Raw genomic sequence first — 23,480 nt, 5'->3', positions numbered from 1 at the left:
CTCCTTTAATAAGATCTATGGGAAATAACCCCTCTACCCGCACAAGATAGGGGTAAGGTCTGCGTACACACTACCATTCTCAGACCCCACTTGTGGAAATACACTGAGTATGTTGTTGTTGTCTCCTCTAATAAGAATGTTTGGTTTGTGGAAGTAAAACCTTTTCGAATGAGGGATGCTCTCTTGTATCTTTGCACAATAATATGATTTGTTTTCAAATTTTGTGGAATAGTTGACTTACTGTTAGTCAAGATAAAACAAGATGTTAATTCTTACTGGAAGGAGGTGGAAGCTATGTACTGCAATCACTTTATCCTTTGGTCTGTGTAGTATTTTCATTTCCCAATATATCATCATATGTTAATTATTTGCTAATCCTGCTTGATAGACCTGGAAATACACTTAACACGGCGAACGAAAATAGTATCTTTTTTACCATCTGTATAAGCATTTTTGGTTGAAAGAATCCATCATACCGTATAGAATCTAAACTGCAAAATAAAATACATTGGAGAACCAGAAATTCAAGTGATCAGTAGGAGTTCCAGGGTGTCAAGCTCAGGGCTATTGCCATCTTGCATCAGGAATTGGAGGCCTCCATTCCTGTGACCGAACTTTGTTCTCTCATTTATCAACATTACTCTTATCCCAGGTCAACTCAAGATGCTCTAATATGACAGCTTTTGATAAATTTATCAGAGAAGTTAACGTACTTTGTCCACAATGGACGAAGTTGTGGAAATGCTATATCTAGCCAAGGTTTTGCTCGACCGTTGAAGTGGATCACACCAGCATTTTGAGCTTCCGCTACAGTTGTATTATCTTGGTACCCCAGTCCTAGCATGTGCCAAAAGGGATCAATGGCGTGGACGTGGCCATGAAATGCAATTAGACCAGGAGGTAATGTCCCTAGCTGCCATAAACTTAGGTCCGATTTCAAGTTCTGCATACGAAAAGCAAAACTTTATGATAGAATGTTCAATTATGACTTTCGATAACTTTGCAAACAAAAACCTTTTTTGATGTCACTTGTAGTTTACCTGTTCGAGCCAGTAGTGGTATGTCTGACTTATATTTGTTTTCCTCCATGCTTCTAGATCAAAAATATTCATGCCATAGGCCCACGCGCATTCGCTGGGATTAAAGCTTCTTGCTATTAGAGGATGGGAGAAGTTTAAATAACTTTTGAAGCGCTTTGACATGACATACTTGTCCCCTCCCCTGCATGTCTCCACTGCTCCGTTCACCTTGCCATTCATGTCAATGTCCCATAGAGGTGAAAGATCCGTTTGAACGACGATGTCATCATCCAGGAATACTACCTTATCCAGACTGGGATACAACTGAAAAGAGATTTATATTCTCAGTATATAATCATTATCCAGGAAAATGGGAATTTACCGTCACTCGTGGATGTTACATGTAATTCAAGTGAAAGATATATGTCTTTCAGTGTCTTACCTCTGGCAAATGTATCCTTATGTGGTTCATTAGTGAATTATACTTGGGACTGAGTGCTTGTAATTTTGCTGCGATGATCTTAGGCTTCTCAGTTTTGTTTGCCACAATTGCTGATGACCCTCCCCTGAACTGTGATCTAGCTTTTTGGTCTTTCTCCATAGCTTCCAGAACCGGTACCTTCCCCTTTGTGAACCAATCGAAATGATGCAACCCTTTAACCTCAATGACAGCCGGTGTTAAAGGATGCAATGAAAACCAAGCTTGCATAGGTGCATAGGTTTTTCTATCTGTGATTATGTGAAGGACTATTTTTTCAGGGCGCAAGAAATTCTGCACGAGTGATGAAGCAACAACTGAAGCAGCAAGAACATTGTCAGAGGCAAGGACGAAATGGAAGTATGAGTTATCAACAAGGGCGGGGACAAGTTCAGGCGATGGTAATTGGAGACGGGCATTGGAATTGGTGGAATGCTCATGCGCGAGCTTGAGAGCAAGGCAGTGCAGCTGTTTTGGGATGCTACTAGATGCCACATGTCGATACAGGTATTCTTGGATTTTGGCAGTTCTCGTCGTCTGTTCTAGCAGTGTGACCTACAAAGGGAATATGCACTAATCAGGCTTTGACTTGGAACCAGTCACATTATGAGAAACTGTTTACATTTAGATTGATCATAGGATTTCCTTTTTGCCTAGAGTGTCTGAATTGTCGATATCTTATGGCCTTTTGCTTCATTATATGTATATTCCTGTATATGTTGTGGAATGCACGATAAGAACATAATACCATAGCTTTGAGCTTGACAGCAAAGGTTTTTGCGTCTGGTCTTCCATCCTTCATTTCTGCAATAAACTCATCTAATGTTTGAGGAGATTCGGGCCTTGTTCGCATTTCAGTTTGGTCCGAAGGTTCCTCTAATACTTGGTATATCACCTCGGGAACCTAGCAAATGCAAGGTAAATAAGAGACAAGAATATGTAATCCCAAAATTAGCTAATAAAAGCACTAGTAAGGGGGGATATCTTCATTATTCAATAGGGGAATGTCACAGTGTTATGCACAGGGAAAAGATACACGACTCAGAAGCATACAGTTGATTCAAGCCGTTTCCCCAAAATCCTTGGTCCAATTTTTTTCCCCAAGCAACCTGTAGTAAAATGATATTTTTAGAATGCATATAGCAGAATGATTTTCAGCCTTATCGTCCATGAAAGTAAACAAAGGAGGAAAGTGAAAGGTGATATATGTGTCAAGCCTTTAATCTGCAGAAATAGATGTAAACTTTTTATCTGTTCGCTTCCCTCAGAAAGATCTCTAAGTATCCTCTTTCCAAATTTAACAGATTCTGCAGTTCCTTCAGTAAGGCAAGTTTAAATTCAATGCATATCTAGTAACATCAACTTAAGTTTTCTGTATTCAGAAATGAGTAAGAACATTTGGATGATCACAAATATCTCAATGTCAGGTAAGTTAAGTAAGGACAGATTTAGTTTTCTTTTACAAGCTACAGCTAACTTGAGCAACATTGTTCTGATTATCTTCGACTCTCTAAAACATAGTATGCATTTGCTATTTTTATTTCCATTGTAACACATATATTTCGCGATGTACTTACTATGCATTACTGCTAGTATGTTATAAGAGATGGTAGCATTACTGCTTCTAGAGCTGTTATATCTGTAGCAACTGAATATTTGCTAACACTATGTAAGATTATGCATGAAACTAAATTCCTCCATTATCCTTTTCCTAATGCTGCTTAATTAATGTACCTGAACATATTTTTCAAATCTTGTATATAGCATTATAGAAAGAGAGAGAGAGATGCACCTAGGGTCGAACATTTTCGTTCTCCATCGATGGTGTCTATAGCTGTTAACACAAAGACAAACCGGAGCAGGAAAGTAAGGAACAGGAGGAAGTAGAAGACCATGCGATACGATAATCTTTTGGAGCCAACTTTTACTTTAATAAAGTCCTTGAAACCTTTAGCAGGGAGAACAGTGACATGCCTTAGACTTGGTGATATGTGGAGCTGCATTGCTTTTAGCATTCAATAACAAAAGGAAAAGGAGCCACCCAAAAATAGGCAGAAAAAAGCCACAGTGCTTGAACTCTGACTATAACCAAAATGTTGGTACTTTTAGTCTAGTCATTCATTAGGCAATAACTCAGAGAAGAAGTTGAGTAGAATGCAGAAGACCTCTGTAGAGAGATGCTGTAAAAGGAAGTACTTGGAGAGGGAAAGGAGTGGTAGAGTTGTTTTCAATCACCTAACCTTGCTTAGTATAGAGGTTACATATGCAGGTTTTACCAAGTTTGTATATTAATTTTTCACATGAAAGAAAACTCAAGAATTGTAGTAGTAGTAGTTTGAAGGAAAGAGACACAACACTAATAAAGAATTGTAGTAGCAGAGTTTGGTGTTGCTTCACTTTGCCTCCACATGAAGTTGTTAAAGAATAGAAGCTTGATTTATACAATGTAGAAGTTTAGGCTTTTGATTGAACAGAGTTTCTAAAATGGAAAATGACGCACTGTCTTTCTCCTTTTCTTTTCCTTAGTCATCATACCAGGGTGACTCCAAAATCTAAATCCTGGTGGGGTCAGGCCTCTAGTTGTTGGTTTGTTGGAGCTAAACCTATTTTGGAAACATTAGACTATTTTAATTATTGTAAATATTACACTGCCTTATACAAGTTAGCAGCATAATTTGTGGTAAAGTTATCCAGAGATAACTATTTGCTTGTTTCTGGGCAGTTTGGAGATTAACTTTAATACTCTTCCACGTGAATTGAGTTTGGTTTCCTAGAGTTTATATTATTTGCTTAATTAATCCAATTATGTTCAATGAATTCAATGTCTTTTGTCTGATCAGGCAATTAACATCATCATCTATTCATCTATGCACGCCATTTTGACTTGGGTGAGTTTAATATGTGTTTTTTAAGGGTCAAAATATTTGACAAGTTGTATGGACCATGTATTCATTCAAAGGTTGAATAAATATCAACTCATCCTAAAAGGTAATTGTAGTTCACTGCTTTCCAAATCAGTTTCCCATGAAAGTTTTAAGTTTTATCATTTAAGGGTATAATAAGTTATATCCTCCTTTCAAACCTGTTTCCTGTGAAAACTTTTAACTAATTTTTAATATTCTAGAAGAAAATAACTCTTTTTTATTAATGCTTAAAAACAAGCCAAAGGAGTTATCTAACCGTTTTCGTTATTGAAACGTTAGTTGATCACCTGTCATTTGGTAAGGACCTTTCGTTCAAGATTAGTCTTTTTTGTGAATTGAATCATTGATCTAGAGGAATAAGGTTCCTACTAAAAATGGAAGCGAAGGTGAAAAATAGAAACTTACTGATTTTATACTTCAAAATTTTCAATGTTCTAGACTTAAGCAGTACTAAATAAGTAGTATGACAATTGATAAGTAGTTTTATGATCAATTTAGTAAATCTTATTTTTTAGACATCAAAGACTTTATAATTATAGTATTTGACGTTCCTAATATTAATTGACTGAACAAAAAAAGGTTCCTAATGAAAGAACTCCTACGTTCTTATTAAAATGCCATTTCTATCACGTACTACGCCTTAGACTCATTCACAGAAAAAATAGTTCTAAAAAAAATTCACTAAAAAGGATTCGCGGTTAACAAGCTGGAGGAGCAGCGACAGCGCAGGCGAGGTAATTCATTTTTGGCGTTGTCTCCAAATATTTTGTTAACGATAGACTAAGATATAAGTTAACGAAAATAATCAAATAAAGCAACAAGTTATAAGATCCGAGCTATTATTTTTACATATTACAACTATTTATTGGACAAGTTTCAGAGTCTAATATTTACAAAGTCAGAGCATCCACATGACTTTGCTCGTTGGGTCAAGGAAACCTATACCCTTTCCTTCTCTACATTTCCCCACCAATATTAACACTTACAGAGACCTCCCACTTAATCAACGAATAACAAACACCTGACAAGATAATGAAGACAATATATTAATCAACTGCAAGATTCAAAAAAGAGTGAAATTTCAAATAATGAAAATTTTTCATTCATAAAAATGAGAGTGAAGCAGAGATAACTCATACTGTAGATACTTATTTTAGCTTTCATTCATCTCACCATGTTCAAAATAAGACACTTCTTTTAGCTTACAGAAGTTAGGGAGAGCGTGCAACGACTTCAATGATCTGAGGAAAATCTTATTATCATGTGTCCTACATTTATTTGAAAGTGCATGCATAAAGCTGATGAAAACAAGCAAGAAAGCAAAATCAGTTACCTTCAATCAACGTCGTCAACTTCATCTTCGAAATGATTCTCCATTTCTGTGCCATCTAGGTTATTATTTACAAACTTAGACTGTGTCTCTTTCACAGAGCTCTCCATACTATTTACAAAAGCAAGCCGGCTGTCCGCTTTAGGGCTCTCACTACTATTTACAAAGCCATTAGCTGTTTGACTTGTCATTGGGCGACCATCCAACCCAGTTACTTCTCGGCCACAGTGAACTTCGCTCCTGGGACCATTCATAGAATGATGCGATCCATAACCACCATTAGCCATAAGATTGCAGTTTCCAGAGAACTCCAGCCTAGGAAGTGACTGCTGGCTATGGTCACTGTTAAAACATGCCCTAATAACAAGCACTTAAACTTCAGAAAACATAACCATATTTCAACAAGAAAGTATGGGCAAAACATTACAAAATGTAGCAGTGCAACAACTAACGATTTAACACATGACCTACAAAACAGTCATTGCCCGCCCAAAGGAACATTTCAGCTTTATGCATGTTTTAAAACACGACTAACAAACCATCAAGCAGACCCAAATAGTTGGGTAACTTCCTATAACAAGGATGACGCATTCACAAACAGAAATAAACACTAATTACCTCCCTTGCTGGGTCTTGGAAGCTTGAATGTAATCAAAAACTGGAATTAAATCTTTTGATCTCGCCTCGACTAAGTGAGTTGAAATTGCTTCTATCTCAGACTCTCCTCTAAAAGCACAGACATCGCCTACATTAATCCCATCTGTAACAAATGATTGAAAATAGATCTGCAAGACAATTACAAAAGCACAAAGGAGATATCAGCCATTACACAATGACAGCATGAGATTTACTGACACAGACTGAGGTACCATACAAATAGTGAAGTACCTCCGATTTTGCCCATAATGGAATCTGGGGTTTATGCATTTCAAGCTCCACTTCAGATATATACATATGATGTCTTTCATCAGAACTTCTCTTTTCTTCTGTGATTGTGTTCCTAGTCTTGGAATAGAGACCATTTTCCACCTTTATGCTTTCAGGAAATACTTTACTGCTATCAGAATCTCCAACTTCACCATATATATCAATATTACCACCTCGCTCTTTGCGATTTTGTTTCTGGAAAATATTCCACTTCTGGATTGCATCTATGACTAATCTGGTATCAACTTCAACGCCTGACTCAAATGTTGTAGCCACTGCAGGAATGGTTGTAACAGAATCTAGGCCAGAACACATACGTAAAGCATATTGTATCACACAGCCAGGAGAAGAAAAAACCAGCAAGTGATAATTTGATTTTAGAAAGGCTGGATCTGTATATTGGTTATAGTTTTTGTAGTGCTGAAACGCTGAAGCAATGGACCCAGATAGAGAGCTAACGTTTCCAGTTGCAGCAGCGGCAGCACCACTTAGAGTATTTTTCCAACCATTAGCTCCACTCCTTATTCGGCCAACAGCAGAAAGTGCCACGGGTGGGCTAGATCCACAAATGCTTTGTTGATTAAGCACTTGAGAATTCATGGTCCTCTGAGCTGAAGGTTTTGTCATCACCCCAGAGCCATTAGTGCAAGCACTAAAACATGCATCAGCAGTGTGAAAATCAACTGATCTCCCTGAAGGAGATATCGCAAAAAGATGGCCAGTTCCTCTAGAAGAGCTTATCATAATCCACCGGCTATCACTACTAAAACTTATGTCTTGTATGACCTGAGATTTTCAAAAGGAAATAATAATTGACTTCAAGCCTCAAGAACCAAACAAATTCAATAAGGAAGAAAAAGCAACTTAGGAATACTTACAGCGTTGGTCAGTCCACGCTGCAGCGTATAAAGATGGACATAAGAAGACCCAGATAGTCCAGGCACGATACGAAATACATTGATATTATGACCTTGAACTGAAGCTGTCACCAGAAGAGTAGTGCTAGGATCAAAGCACAAAGCTGAAATGGGACTCTTATGTGCCCTAAACTGCGCAACAAGAACTTTGCTGACGATGTCCCTGACTATGACCTGCAGATGCACAAAATGAAACAAGTTAGATCAGAGTTCAATGCTGGTCAAACCCACCACTATATATAGAGCACTGAACGGTAATCACTTACCACCATTAGAAATAATAAAATACAAAGCCCAAAATGTGTGGACATACATAAATGTCCACAGAACGGTAGACACGGCATGAGAGTTAATATGATGATAAAAGTAAATGTTGGCAAAGCTCCCAAAAGCCTAAAAATGACTTCATAAAAATTTAAACCAACATTTTTGAAAGACAGTTGATAAGAGTAGCTTATACCATTCCAACACTGTCCGCATCTGGAAAATGACCATTAGCAGCTCCGGGCACCTTTACACGAGCACTCCCAGACTGAGAACTATTACCATCTGGTCGCAGTTCAGAATAGTACCTCGACAGCTTCTTGTACCCAATGTCCCCTAGAGTCACAATACCAGCAGCAAGTTGCTTGCTTGATTCCTTTGCATAATGAGCGACAAGGCTCCCATTTGGAGCTGGACTTGGGAAACTAGCCGAAGGAGTAAGGTGCTGTGGATTGACTCGACCAGAATTCGAGACTGAAACTGGGCTTCCACTATAGGCTATCCACCTGGGACCTACTGCGAGAGGTCCCACACCTATGGTTCCAGGAGCAGGAAACCCCGTGACAACAGGATTGGTGACAATAGTATATTCCCTCTCTAGAGTTGCAGCATCAAAACAGTGTATCTGCAATAAAAGCAATGTAATCCTTATGTCTAGCCAGATAAACCTGAGTAAAACTTTGTGACATCATGTCAGATACCTGAGCTGCTTGTAAGATTGCAATCACTCGGGAGCTGCACCTTACCAAGTGAACAACTGATCTGAACTTCAATTGATGCACGTAAGAGTGAGATCTCAAGGAATAAAACCAAACAACAGTAGGCAGAAAAGTGGCACTTGCTTGGTTATGATTATGTTGGAAGGCTCCATTATGAGGAGTTCCTATGCCCTCCCCACTGTTACTACCACCAGAAAAAGATCCATCGGCACAAAGTATCAACATTGGGCGACTAACAGAAAATTTGTCGTCAGCAGTCTTCGATGCTATTAGTTTCGGTAACACTTGCACAAAAGAAACAGGACCATCATGCCTGGAAACTAAGTTGCACACATTATCACCATCTTCAACATCCCAAACTTGGAAGCCATAACGACACCCCAGGAGCAAAATTTGCCGAGTTGTGCCTCTCTCACATTCCAACATGTCAAACCCGGCCCAGAGAACCTGTGTGTGGTAGAAGAGGAATATGAAATACGCTACATTTCCCTTTGCAAGAGCATCAAAGTTCCGACCTTATTCACATAGCAACACAATGAATCTCTAAGCACGAGCAACAAAAATATTTGAACTAATATCATAAAATGCTATCTAAAAATTAGACATCCAACAATGAACAACCTACTTAATACATACATATAAATGTGTGTGTGTGTGTGGTGGGGGGGGGGGGGGGGGTATATGCATGTATGTGCAGTTTGACCAAATCAAACAACCAAAATATATATTCGCTAGCTTTCAGTATTAGGATCATCATGAAAATTGATCTGGAAATCTTATGGCCCCTTAGCCATATCTTTGAAACCGGATTCAAAATTACAATTGCACAAAAAAAGAATCACAAGTTAATGTTAACTCCTCAACTTATCAAGGTATCAACCTAATCTACACTTAATACTTGAGAATCAGCCCATCAGAAGACAATCATCAGGCTTTTCAGCCTTAAAATAAAGCAACCAATAGTTGTATAAATCCCTCTTATATTCTTCAAGCTTATCACCAGCTAGGATTGCCCCAAGAAGGCCCCTGACTTTTAATTAAATCTTCCTTCCAGAGCATCCTGGCTCCAGGGGCGAACTCAGGATTCTTAGAGGATGGGTTCACCACTAGTTTGATTTTATTAATAAAAAAAATAGATGAGCTCAACAAGGATCGAACCCTGGTCCCCAAGGAAAAATTTCAACTACTTAACCAGTGAACCAACAACACAAATCTAACCATGGGTTCACAAAGGTAGTACTTAGACAAATTATATGAATTATTACACATAATATACACAATTTTTGTCGAAGACTACGGGTTCAGGTGAACCCTTTGGTAGACCGTAAATCCGCCTCTGCCCGGCTCTACCTTCCCATCATGAATCAGACCCTAAAGCTTTTCCAACAGCAGCATCTAATTTTTAATGTCCAACCCTGCAACTGCCTTCTGAAGTTTGGCATCTATGCCAAAGCACTGTTATACAATTTATATTATTGTCCACGAATAACTCTTTTTCTTTTTCTTTTTGTTCTACACATGGAAGGGGAGTTTGAAGCAACGATAAAGTTGTTTCTGCATGACCTACAGGTCAAGGGTGCGAGCCGTGGAACCAGCCACTGACTCTTGATTCAGGGTAGGCTGCCTACATTATACCCTCTAGGGGTGCGGCCCGTCCGCGGATCTTGCATGAATGCGGAAAGCTTCGTGCACCAGGCTGCCCTTTTTGTTCTACCGACAAAAGCATCTTTGTAATTTGAAGTTAAGTGGAGGGAACGGAAACCTTTGTTTGGACGGAAATTCACCAGCTACAGGCACCAAAACACAAGTGCCTAGCTTGTAATGCATTAAATTACATAGTCGTAGGCGATTTACCTTTCCTTTTGGACTATAAACCTACATTACTTGTCAAAGAAATAAAGTATAAAATCTCCATTACTTCAAACTTCTGATTGCCCCAGATGACATAAGCTTTTTCTTTTTTTGCATGGGGTGAGGGAAATTGGTTAAATTTTTGCATTTATTGGTTAAATCTTTTCATAAAAGCACGTTTAAAGTTTAAAGTCCATGACGATCTCCTATAATTAAGGCCATGGATCTCCAGCTCACACTTTCTTTCATTAATGCCATGTCTCTTTCACGCACTCTTCCACCCTCCCTGTGCCCCAAAACTTCTCTAAGGTTGGCCAAACTTTCACTACCTTTATTTGACCCAACACTCAAGCCCACCCAAATTACAAGGACATGGTAACATGAATTTTTTGTCATCTGTCTTCAGACCTCCATTCTCTACATATGATTAACACTCCCATTTTTTTGGGTTAAAAAAATATGATTAACACTCCCATTCGTAGTATTAAAGTTCAAGCAACATTAACATGCATTTAAATTCTTAAGTGCAACACTAGTATGCCACATATGGTATGATTCGATAAATCTGGATACACGACAATGGCAAAAAAATCAAAAGAAAAAAGGTCCAATTATGCATAAGGATCATTCATGTAGAAACAACAACCAGACAAAACCCACGCGGGATCTTAGACCAACACGACAAAACGGAAGTTAGCAGTCCACAAATAAAGTAAAATATCAATAACTCTAACGAACTGTACGAAAGAGCCAAAACACCACATTAAATGAAAAAAGGTTATATGCCGTCACATAGCATGAAATCTAAAAAACACTACAAGAACAAAATCTCTGGTAGCTTTAGCATGCTTTTCAAAACGAGATAAGAAGAACCCGACAAACTCATCCATGGGTCCCAACTCCTATGATACTATATCGAAGAAAAGGTCATTTTGCAATTATGAATATCCCCTGATCACAAATGCATCCAGAAAATTGTATTCCTAATTCAATAAGCATGCCCGATCAAACAGGTCTCTCCCAAAGAACCTAATGCTACCCATGTACCAGTTAAGATATGCATATCCTTTCTTTTTTTATAAGGAAAAGAGGCCATTAAATATGCATATATACACAATATACGGCATAATCAAAAGTGTAATTGTCATTGGAGAGAGAAAGAGGCCATGATAAACTAAATAGGAATGATAGCAGATCAGTCAATGTGGAAGTATCTCACTTCCCCTGCTGATCCATATAATTATGATACATTTCTTTTGCTTATATTCACTCTCGCTGTGGCAACAAGAAAAAGTTCACATGATATGCAACCTCAGAAGCTTAACCGACATAAGTTCTACTTGGGAGCTAAATTTTGTGCAAAGAATACTAACCACAAAAGAGGGGAACAATACACCGTATAAAGTAAACTGAAATATTGTCATTTTCAGCCGTTACTCGTTTAAGGTAAAATTAGTATAACATTCAAAGCATTAAGGAGTTGCAACCAGAACTGCATTAACCAACTGCTTCCAGAATTCAAGACATTCAACTATAAATATACAAGTAGCAACCCCTGGTTAACAAGTATATAAGTTTCAATCTTTTTACACCTACAAACTACAAAAGGGCATAGGAACACGGGAATAGCACCTGATCATGGCTGGACTCATTATCCCTCTCCACGATAGCCGAAGCAGCTGAAGCTGCTGACTTAACTGTGGAAGCAACCGTTGAGGCACCAGAGGATACAATCTTGGAGAGAGCTCGAAATGAACTCGGGAAAACACCATGCTTGCCCCTCCCTGACCTAGGCACTACTCCACCTTCAAGAGGTGGTTTTTGGTCATCATTCCTCATTCCCATGCCCCAGACCACAAGGGCAAAACAAATACAACACTAAAATAAAAAACAACCCTCTGATTCTTGAATCTTCTATTTTCTACTCTCCTGATCATAACCCTTAAGCTTATTCCTATATATCACCACTTCTTGATAAGCCCTAGGGAAAAAACGTTACATGGGAAAAGTCTTAAACTTTAATTTCACAGCTGTCTTCATCTTTTGCTTCCAACACAGGAAAAATCCAAACCCCACAACTGAAAAATCACCGCTTCTTCAAATCACAACAGAATAGCACAAAAAAGCTATTGAATCCCAATCTGTCTTCTTCTAAACTTCCCTTTACTTTACAATAATGAACACAACTACCAAACCCCACAAGATAAAAATGAAAATCAAAACTTTAAACTTCTAGTAAAACACAACAACAAATTTTTCAAAAAACTTTCTTTGTTGTATTATGCACTTGACAAATCTTTATCTACCTGTACATCAAATTCATAAATCAAATATATATTTTTACAAAGAAATCACAAAGAATATGTACAAATTTGGATCAGATGATCCTGAAAATTGAATTTTTAGGCTTTCAGTACTTGAACAGAAATAGAGATAGATTCCTAACTCATATACAAATTTTGTACGTATATGCATACATATTAAGCGTATGAAGAAAGATTTGAAGGATCGGATAATAATGAAGAAAAGATGATGGAAGAAATTATAAAGTCTCTCTCTTTACGTCTCTCTTTCTCTCTCTAATATATAAGTTATATTAAATGCTTTATTTTCTTCTTTTTTTTTAATTTTCTTTTCTTTTTCAATTGCTAAAGCGTGAGAAATTTGATATATATTCAACGGAAGAAACCTCCCTTCACGTTTTCGTCCGTCGTCAGTCTTTTTCACCGCCGGTAGCCGCTGTAATAGCAGTAAAAAGTTTACCTCCGTAAAAAGATAACGGTAACGGTAACTTGGGGAGAACGCAAAAGTACAAGAAAAGTCTCAGTCCTTGCATTTTCCTTGCTTTGACCAACCTGAAAATATAGGCCATTGATCATTCGAAATGATGAATCTCATCCGTCAATTCAAAATGAGCACTTTACTAATTACAATATAATTTGGCTGTTGTAATTTTTAGTAATTACAAAAATGCCACTGCCGCGGGGCAAGAGATGTAAATATTTACCAGCCATGTAGATTTGAAATATATGCGAATGAGTTTAACGATTATGATATTTTATATACTCGTGGTCATATATTTTCATAGCCCTATAGATTTGTTGGAGTGAGGGTTTAAATTTGCAATATTTTACATATCGTAGTCATATTTTTGGGTGCATTACTGTTAGGGAAATGACCGTTAGTACTACTATCAATAAGTGCTACTAATATTTTCTTATGTAATATTGCAATTTGATAAAATAAAAGTATGTTATAATTCACAAATAATGTGCAAGATCCACATGTATATACTCGCAAGAAGATGCTAGATTAACTAAACAACCTAAGTGTTGGAATAAAGTTAGATATTTTATATGATTGTGAATTGAACTGCAATAAGTATTGATGTATTATTTTCTTATTTCGTAAAAAGTATAAGTTTTTAGTTAGCAATAGCTTTGTGGTCTAAAATTTTAAGAAATATTTTCTTAAGTTATTATTATTTTTATTTATGTTATTCTTCCACATATATGAGTAAATACATAATATTTATGTAATCAATAATTAAATTTAAATTTAACTTAATGTGTAATTAAGTTGTGTGTGTAAGTTGCAAATAAGTCTATGCTTTTGTGTCGTGTTCAATAAAATATTGTAGAGCTCATATAATGGGAAGTACTACAACTATTTTACATCATTTTTATTGATTTATATTTAGAGTTATCTACCCACACTTTCAGAGCAAAATAAATTTGACTCGCACGTGGTTGTCAAACGATACAAGTAGTAGTAATTTGTACTATTTGTCTAATGACTACATGTCTTCACGTCAACTCATAAAAAAGGAAAAATTTCACATAAAAATAACTGGACTCCCTACTTTTTAATTCTATAGCTCTCATTTTAATTTATAACCAATTAGCCCAAAAATAATAAGCTAAGATTCAACATTCAATTCCAATAGATTTTCGAAATTACTATTTAATTTTTAAATAAGATTGCTCAAGCTTTTAAGTTAATTTTTGAATAATTAACCGTGACTCAAATATTAGTTTAATAAATTAAATCCATTTGGGTGGTAAAAATTAGATTTTTAACAAGCTTAAATATGTGGGTTTAAATTTCGAATTTAATTTTTTGAGAAATTTGGAGTTGGTGTTATTTAGACTTGTTAGAAATAGTATAAGGAGGTTGTATATAAAATTTGAAGTCATTTAATGGAGATTTGGATTGGTTTTGAACAAGAATTGCAACTGAAAATCGTGAAAGAATTTCGTCTACATACGCTTGTATAAAAGTGTATAAAAATGTATAATAGTGTATAAGATGTGTTTATACACTCATAAATACTATTATACAAGATTATACATAATTATACAAAAAACTGACTTCGTCTTCTTCCTTGCGTCTTTTCTTAAATTTAACTCAATTCTAATCCAAATCATTTCAAATTTAAATTTTGAACTCCTTTTGATATTTTCAATCAATTGGAACAGCACCCAATCCAAACAACTAACAAACTCAAAAAATCATATATTCGAAAGCAAAGCTTTGAATGGCCTTCAATGGTGAATTTCTACTCTTCAATTTTCTTACATTGCAACCAGGTGACACGGGAGAAGGGGGGACCAGAAAATACACGGCTCGGCCCCTTGAAGCATATGTAGAAGATGTGAGAAAAAGAGAGAGTGAAAGCAATGGTGGTGAGAACACAGATTTAACTCCATAACTTTTAGAAGCAATGGTTGTAAGAACACAAATTTTGAATTTGTTAGTGCTTTCAAAATATGTACAATATGGGATAGGTCTGGTAAAACATAAAAATATGGGCTATTTTTTATTATGGTATGAAGTCACGTATATTTTCTTGTAATTCTTTCTAAAAAAAAATACGTAATGTAATAATTCCATTATAGTCTTACTGTATACTATGCAATTTCAAGTTAGAGTTGTCTAGCACCCAACTAACAATTTATTTTATATCATTCCCCAAAGAACTTAGAAGACCATATAATGGCATTTCTCCTAGTTCCAACTATCAACGATCAACAATAGACTTTAATTTCATGGGAAGGATATACTTCTTCAGGAAGTGAAATACTTTTTCAAAAAGGTATCAAATTATTTTATATTTCAAAATTTTCCAACATCACTAAAGAGAAATTACCGTTTACAACTTGTTTGGATAGTTATTGGGTATCGTTTCATAATGTATTAACTTTGTATTGTTTTATATTATATTGTGTTGTACTATTAAATATAATGTTTGAATAAATTGTACTTTCTCTATTTCAGTTTATATGAACATATTTCCTTCGTGGTCCACTCCAAAAAGAATGGCATCTTTCTAAAGTTGGAAATAATTTATCTTAAACTCCCAATATAAGGCATGCTTAACACCACAAGTTTCAAAAGAATTATAGTCACACAAATGTTATGGCTTGTTTATCACCACAAGTTTTAAAAGTCTTTATTTTTTTCTTAAACTCCGTCCCCAATCAAGTAGGTTCAAATAAATTGGAACATGGGGAGTATCATTTTTCGCCGTTTCATAATGTCACGTACCCGCAGTTTGAAGAATAATCTTACAATATTATTAAAAAAATAAGTTACGAGGTAATGTTATTATAACAAAAGATAGGATAAAGGGAAAAAATTATTAAATATAATTAAGGACAAAATGAGAAAAAATATAAGGTAACAATACGCATCAAATTGGGTCGTTACATAAAATAAAATTTTTATTTGTGACAAGACAACACATTTAACGATGCAATACAATAAAATTAAGTAACAACCAGAAATAAATATTATATGCATGGAAAGAGTTATGCTTTTCGTTTCTTGAATAGGGAGTTAGTTTTAGAGCTCTACAGGATGTGTGCAAGGCTTTCTCGGCCAAACTTTGGTGGAACTTTAGGACTCATAATAATATTTTGAAGGATTTTTTTTAGGCTAAATATTGCAAAAAATCCCACCTTGTGGGGAAAAAATGGAATTACGGCCACTCTCATACTTGGAGGAGGATGATGGACATCAAGAACGATGTTGAACCTCATATCTTATGGAACTGGAGATGTGGCATTCTGGCGGGATAATTGGACAGATTTGGGTGCTCTAGTGTCTTTTATCCATCTGGAGAGGGCTTCTAAGCATACCAGAGTGAAAGAATTCATTCAGAATGGGACATGAAATTATGACAAACTTCAAAATTTACTCCTTATGAATGTTGTCAATACTATTGAAAAGTTAGAGATTAATGGAAGCGGTAAATACTGCCCTTACGGGCTCCTTGAACCCACTTGAATTTTTTTTACCAAATCTCTTAGGCAACTACTTAGGGAAAGAAAAGATGGCACTCTTCATAGTAGGAAAATCTGGCATAAAGGCATCCCATGTAAGATTTCTTTCTTTGTGAAAAGGTTTTTACAAAAAAAAATTACTACAAATTATGCCCTCAAAAAATTTGGTGTGGTAATTCCATTCAGATATTCTTGTTGTTCCATTTATAAGGAAGAAGATGCTGACCACCTTCTTAATGGGAGCCAGATTGCTGATATGGTTTGGTCCTACTTTTGCACATCTAGCTATGTTCAACACAACAACCATCACATTAGACATAGATTTATGATGTGGTGGCTGACCAAACCCAAGAATGATATCCATGCTACTATGATTCGGTGTCTTCCTTTGGTAATTTACTGGGAGATATGAAAAAATAGGTGTGCGGCCAGGTTTGATAATAAGAATATGTCTAGTTGGTACATAATCCATCAAGTTACCAACTATATCAACCTCATTCTTAAAAGTCACTTTCCTACCTTACAACTTCCTACCTAATGGCTTGATAAATATAAAGTTGTTGCTAATTTGAAACTTGCGATCCAATCGCAAATTATTATTTGGGAAAAGCCTACTCAAGACTGTGTCAAGCTTAATGTGGATTGTCACGACCCAAAATCTACCTAGTCGTGATGGTACCTAACCCAACCTGTCAGATAAGCCAATTAACAATTATCCAATTTAATTAATATTTAACTGACTCTAATACACTCCCCAAGGATTGGTAGTACAAATCATGAGCTTCTAAGATTAGAATTTACAAAGCTTATATGAAATAAATACATCATCTGTTCGAAATATATATAAACAAATTTTTATAAATCTAAGGCTACCATGAACAAGAGGCAGTTATGACCGGGACACAGGTACATCTTCAAATCCACCTCCCGTCGATCACAGCAACATCAACATCCAATATCTGCACGCAAGGTGCAGAAGTGTAGTATGAGTACAACCGACCCCATGTACTCAATAAGTAACAAACCTAACATTAGGTTGAAAGTAGTGACGAGGTGGAACAAAGGTCAGGGTCCAACACCAATAGCCAACAACAGTTCATAACAACATAATAGAAGTAATAAAAGAAGTAGCTCAGAGATAAAATGCTCAGCTCGTTCACAGTTCCAGAAAAATAGGCTTGATTTTCAAGTATATCAGTGAAAAATCGAATCTTTTAGCGAAATCACCAAAATATGAGTACGTTTTGTAAAACTGTGATTTTTCCAAAAACTTTTCAATAACAGATAGGATGTTTCATTTTCAAATGGCATGAGGAAAATACATCTCTATGCCTACATGTCAATGAGTATGTGAAGTCATGAATAACGCAATATCGTACAGCACGAGAAAAAATGCATCTCTATGCCTGTATGCCAAGTGTGCATATCAATGCGATACAACTCGGTAATAAAATCATATGCATACTCTTAGAGTATCAATTCACTCAGTTCTCCCAGTCACACAGTCCTCATAGTCACTCATTCCTCACAATCACTCAATCTTCCCAATCGCTCGGCACTCGGTACTCAGTAAGTACCTGTACTCATTGGGAGGGTGTACAGACTCTAGAGGGTCTCCTTCAGCCCAAGCGCTATAAACCGCACGGACAACTCACGTGCTATAGTATAAATATCTGAATTCGCACGGATAACTCATGTGCTGCACGGACAACTTACGTGCTATAGTATCAACATCTTGATCCGTACTGATAACTCATGTATTCCACATACAACTCACGTGCTATTGTATCAATATCTAGATCCGCACGGATAACTCACGTGCTGCATGGACAACTCACGTGCTATAATATCAATATCTCAAAAATCAGGCCCTCGGCCTCACTCAGTCATCAATCTCTCCAGTCTCTCGGGCTCACAGTATCATGAAACTAGCCCAAAATGATGATATGATGTATCAATAAATAACAACAGAGACTGAGATATGATATGCAATGAATGTATATGACTGAGTACGAAATTACAATTTAAACATATACTTCGACAGCAGAACTGACCTCAGTGGGTCCCAATAATACCAATATTTCCCTAAGCATGATTTCTAACATAAGTCATGACTCAGCTTCTCTAACACATAAAAATACATGGAAAAATACAAGTTAATTGACTATACAGCTCTACTAAATCAACTGAGTCTCAATTTCTACGGTGCACGCTCACAGGCCCGTCACCTAGCATGTGTGTCACCTCCAAACAATTCACATAACACGTATAATCAAGGTTCATACCCTAAGCTCCAAGCTTAGAAGAGTTAGTTACCTCAAACAAGCCGAATCCAATATCGAGCAAGCTAAACAATACTCCAGAAATTTCATTATGCACGTATCAACTTCCAAACGGCTCGAATCTAGTCACAATTAATTCGATTTAGCCAACACAAATTATAGGAATTAATTCCATATCAAAATACTAATTTTTCCTAAAAATTTAGAAATTACACTCAAAAAATGCATGTGGGGCCCACGTCTCGGAACCCGATAAAAGTTATAAAATATGAACACTCATTCAACCACGAGTCCAACCATACCTATTTTACTAAATTCCGACATCAACTCGACCCTCAAATTCTCAAATTAAACCAAGAGGGTTTTCTAAATTTTCCAACTTAATTCATCAATTAAATGTTAAAAACAACTATGGATTCAGATAATTTGACCAATATTGAGTTAAGAATACTTAACAACTATCCAATTTAATTATTATTTAACTGACTCTAATACACTCCCCAAGGACAGGTAGTACAAATCATGAACTTCTAAGATTAGAATTTACAAGCTGGTATGAAATAAATACATCATCTGTTTGAAATATACAAAAACATATTTTTATAAATCTAAGTCTACCATGAACAAGAGGCAATTATGACCGGAACACGGGTACATCTTCAAATCCATCTTTCGTCGATTACATCAATATCACCATCCAATATCTGCACGCAAGGTACAGACGTGTAGTATGAGTATAACCGATCCCATGTACTCAATAAGTAATAAACCTCACCTTAGGTTGAAAGTAGTGACGAGCTGGAACAAAGGTTAGAGTCTAACACCAATAGCCAACAACAGTTCATAACAACATAATAGAAGTAATAAAAGAAGTAGCTCAGAGATAAAATGCTCGGCTCGTTCACAGTTCCAGAAAAATAGGCATGATTTTCAAGTATATCAGTGAAAACCCGAATCTTTTAGCGAAATCACCAAAATATGAGTACGTTTTGTTAAACTGTGATTTTTCCAAAAACTTTTCAATAACAGATAGGATGTTTCATTTTCAAATGGCATGAGGAAAATACATCTCTATGCCTACATGTCAATGAGTATGTGAAGTTATGAATGACGCAATATCGTATAGCACGAGGAAAAATACATCTCTATGCATGTATGTCAAGTGTGCATGTCAATGCGATGCAACTCAGTAATAAAACTATATGCATACTCTCTGAGTATCAATTCACTCAGTCCTCCCAGTCACACATTCCTCACAGCCACTTATTCCTCACATTCACTCAATCTTCCCAATCGCTCGGCACTCAGTAGGTACCTGCGCTCACTGGGGGTGTGTACAGACTTCGGAGGGGTTCCTTCAGCCCATGCGCTATAAACCGCACAGACAACTCATGTGCTATAATATAAATATCTGGATTCGTACGGACAACGCACGTGCTGCACGGACAACTCGCGTGCTTTAGTATCAATATCTGGATCTGCACAGACATATCACGTGCTATAGTATCAATATCTGGATCCGCACGAAAAACTCACGTGCTGCATGGATAACTTGTTACACCCCATATTTTCGTACGTGAAAGTACGCCATAAATAAATTGATGAAAGCTCGGAAATGAGATATTACATCCCGCATTTTTGTACGTTAAAGTTTCGTCGTAAGTTAATCGACGTAAGCTCGGGAATGAGGTTATTTTGGAATTATAAGTATTATGATATTTCAACCAAGTGATAAGTAAATTGAGATAATTCCTAATTATTGGACTAGTGGGGGATTAATGAAGTAATTAAGGAATTAAGTGGATGACTTTTTGATAAGTCTTATGACCAATTACGTGGCAGCCCCCTCCATCCCCATGTATGACTCTTAAGTCATCAAAATATGTGGCAAGACTAGAATGTGAGAATTGGACAAGTCTTATAAAGTGAGTCATATATAACTTTGGAAAAAGAGAACCAGTATATGTCTTAAAGACATAAGAATCACATTTCCATTTTTAATTGACGTGAGATTTCAAGAATCTTAAGGAATTCAAAATATGATGTCCCATAGCGTCTCCAACACTTCAAAACCCGAGATTTCAGAGCACCTTAATTAACGTGAGATTTTACAATATTAAGAGAGTACGGTACAATCTTTCTCAAGAACATCATACGGATTTCCCCTACTTTGATCCACCGTTACATGTTGTCAAAATTAACGTGTGTTAGAAGGATTGTCAAGAGAATCGACCTAGGTATGTTAAGGCTATCCCTTCTTTCTTTTGGCATGATCTATACGACACGAACGAAACGAGCAAATGTACAATTTCCATAAATGACTCTATTCATAGAAATATTAGGGGTGTCTATATTCTTGATTACCCATGTGAATTATTATTATATCTTCTGTTCATGGGTCTCATAAAAATACGTATTTGATAAAATTTATCCGACACGCATATTATTTTTATGACATTCTGAGAAAATCTTATTAACGTATTTCTTATGCATTTCATGTATTTATACATGTACATTGACCCATGACTAGATGGCATTATATATGTGTATATTATATGTATATGTGATATTGGAAAAGGTTATAGCGTTATATACGCACCACCACCTGATCAGCTGGTATACGTTGATGATTTGCCCACAGTGGCCGAAATGATATGATGGGATGCCCTTAGAGGTTTGATGATGTTATGAACGCATATACCTATGCATGGTATGACATTTATATGCATATGCATAACATTATAAAAATGAAATGATTCACAGAGCTATGCAGACGTACATGTCGAGTCTTTTACTTCATGTTTCTCTCATGTCTATTATTTACTTATTTCCATTCCTTACATACTCGGTACATTATTTGTACTGAAGTCCCTTTTTGCCTGGGGACGCTGTGTTTCATGCCCGCGGGTCCCGATAGACAGGTCGAGAGTCCTCCAAGTAGGCTATCAGCTCAGCGGAAGATGTTGGTGCGCTCCATTTGCTCCGGAGTTGCTTATTTGGTCAGTATAATTAGGACATGTATTGATTGGTATGGCGGGGCTCAGTCCCGACCTTTATGATACTTATGTACTCTTAGAGGCTTGTAGACAAATGTCATGTATACAGATACTTGTATGGCCTTGTCGGCCTATGTTTTGAGTTTACAAATGATCATGTTGGTCTTATAGGCCCGTATGTCACATGTGTAAGTTTTTATATCAGGTTGGGTCGTCCTATATGGAGTACTCCCCCATGTTCATTCTGATTAGCCCATGATGGCCCGTTTGGCCCATTTGCCAATGAAAGTACGATAAGAATGATATGCTATGTTGGTACTCGGTTGAGTAAGGTATCGGGTGCCCGTCACGGCCCATCGGTTTGGGTCGTGACAAAAGTAGTATCAGAGCAGTTCTGTCCTAGGGAGTTTGCAAGCTGTGTCTAGTAGAGTCTTGTTTATGGGTGTGTTGTGCACCACACTTATAAGCAAGAGGCTACAGGGCATTTAGGACCGTCACTCTTTTTTTTTTACTCTAGATCATGTGGTAGAGCTCAGTTGTAAGAATTCAAATTCCTAACTTCTATTTTATTCATAATAAGATGATACCTACATCCAGAAGGACAGTTGGTAAGAGATTGAATGTGACTATGGAAAAGTTGAGTTAGAGGTACTCAAATTTTCACGATGCTTATGATAAATAAATATAAGGTCTTCAGTAGATCGTGTGTGTACTAAGATGTGTAAGCCTCTGGATAATGAGCCTTGAGGCAAGAATACCTATCCACCTTTATGGTTGAAGACAATAAGAGATTCAGAAGATAAATGCAAGTTTCAACAAGCAAAAGAAGCAAGATGAAGAAGGGTACGAGGCGCCCAGTTAATGAGGGTTAACAATATTTACAATTCAGGCAGAGGAATATAAGCATTCTGAGTTACCTTCAATAGTAACGGAGATATATACAATTGATCACACCCATTTCAGTTATGCCCTCTGGGGGCTGACAAGTGTAGTTTAAGAGAAGGACGGGATATCAGGATCCGGCTGGGGTTAGATTAACCCAAAATGGTGAATGGATTGTTTGTGTTAGTTGACATTTTCGAAGGGTATTACAAATATGGTAATAGATCTCCTTGTGAGACACCCAGATGGTGCACTTTAAAATAGTACAGCTAGATATGAGTACTACAAAGATAGGCACTGGAAGCCTTGAAGGGATGAACATTACCTTAGTGTGGCTCACTTCTCTAGTAGAATGGGAATGTTAGGCAACCCGAAGAGCCAGGGGATTGAGCAAGGGGAGCTAAAAGCAAAGAATGTCTTGTTGAAATTTTCTAAATAAAGTAATAGACACTAATGTTAGGGGAAAATAAGAAAAGAGTTAATGAAGCATTATGAGTAAGTTCTGATGCATGGATGACAACGGTAGATCAAAAAGATGACAGTATTACAGAGTATATAGTCAAGTGAAGGAAAAGACGAGAGGATCCAGGCCTTGAAATAACAAAAG

At 36.7% G+C, this 23,480-nt stretch overlaps 2 protein-coding genes across 3 annotated transcripts; both read right to left on the bottom strand.

Moving 5' to 3' along the window:
• Positions 1-410: 410 nt before the first annotated feature.
• On the bottom strand, positions 411-3,754 carry LOC104104680 (probable galacturonosyltransferase 12). Its single transcript, XM_009612822.4, has 6 exons — positions 3,290-3,754; positions 2,551-2,606; positions 2,246-2,401; positions 1,462-2,052; positions 1,041-1,343; positions 411-943 (listed from the first exon to the last, which is right to left on the bottom strand). The coding sequence occupies exons 1-6, from the start codon at positions 3,510-3,512 to the stop codon at positions 659-661; spliced, it is 1,614 nt and encodes a 537-aa protein (XP_009611117.1). The 5' UTR covers positions 3,513-3,754; the 3' UTR covers positions 411-658.
• A 1,455-nt stretch (positions 3,755-5,209) lies between these two features.
• LOC104104687 (autophagy-related protein 18f-like) lies at positions 5,210-13,057 on the bottom strand. Of its 2 annotated transcripts, none has more exons than XM_009612830.4 (8): positions 12,062-13,057; positions 8,561-9,025; positions 8,056-8,484; positions 7,557-7,769; positions 6,640-7,464; positions 6,370-6,536; positions 5,755-6,108; positions 5,210-5,442 (listed from the first exon to the last, which is right to left on the bottom strand). In XM_009612830.4, exons 1-7 carry the CDS (start codon positions 12,272-12,274, stop codon positions 5,757-5,759), a joined length of 2,664 nt encoding a protein of 887 aa, XP_009611125.1. In that variant the 5' UTR covers positions 12,275-13,057; the 3' UTR covers positions 5,210-5,442; positions 5,755-5,756. The 2 variants fall into 2 exon arrangements, with proteins under 2 accessions (XP_009611125.1, XP_009611131.1); XM_009612836.3 differs by having other exon boundaries at positions 8,561-9,093; positions 12,062-12,198.
• Positions 13,058-23,480: the final 10,423 nt, after the last annotated feature.

Source organism: Nicotiana tomentosiformis, chromosome 7 (assembly GCF_000390325.3).
Source record: "Nicotiana tomentosiformis chromosome 7, ASM39032v3, whole genome shotgun sequence".
NCBI lineage: Eukaryota > Viridiplantae > Streptophyta > Magnoliopsida > Solanales > Solanaceae > Nicotiana > Nicotiana tomentosiformis.
Note: the sequence above shows the minus strand (reverse complement) of the source record. Positions and strands in the feature narration are given on the sequence as shown.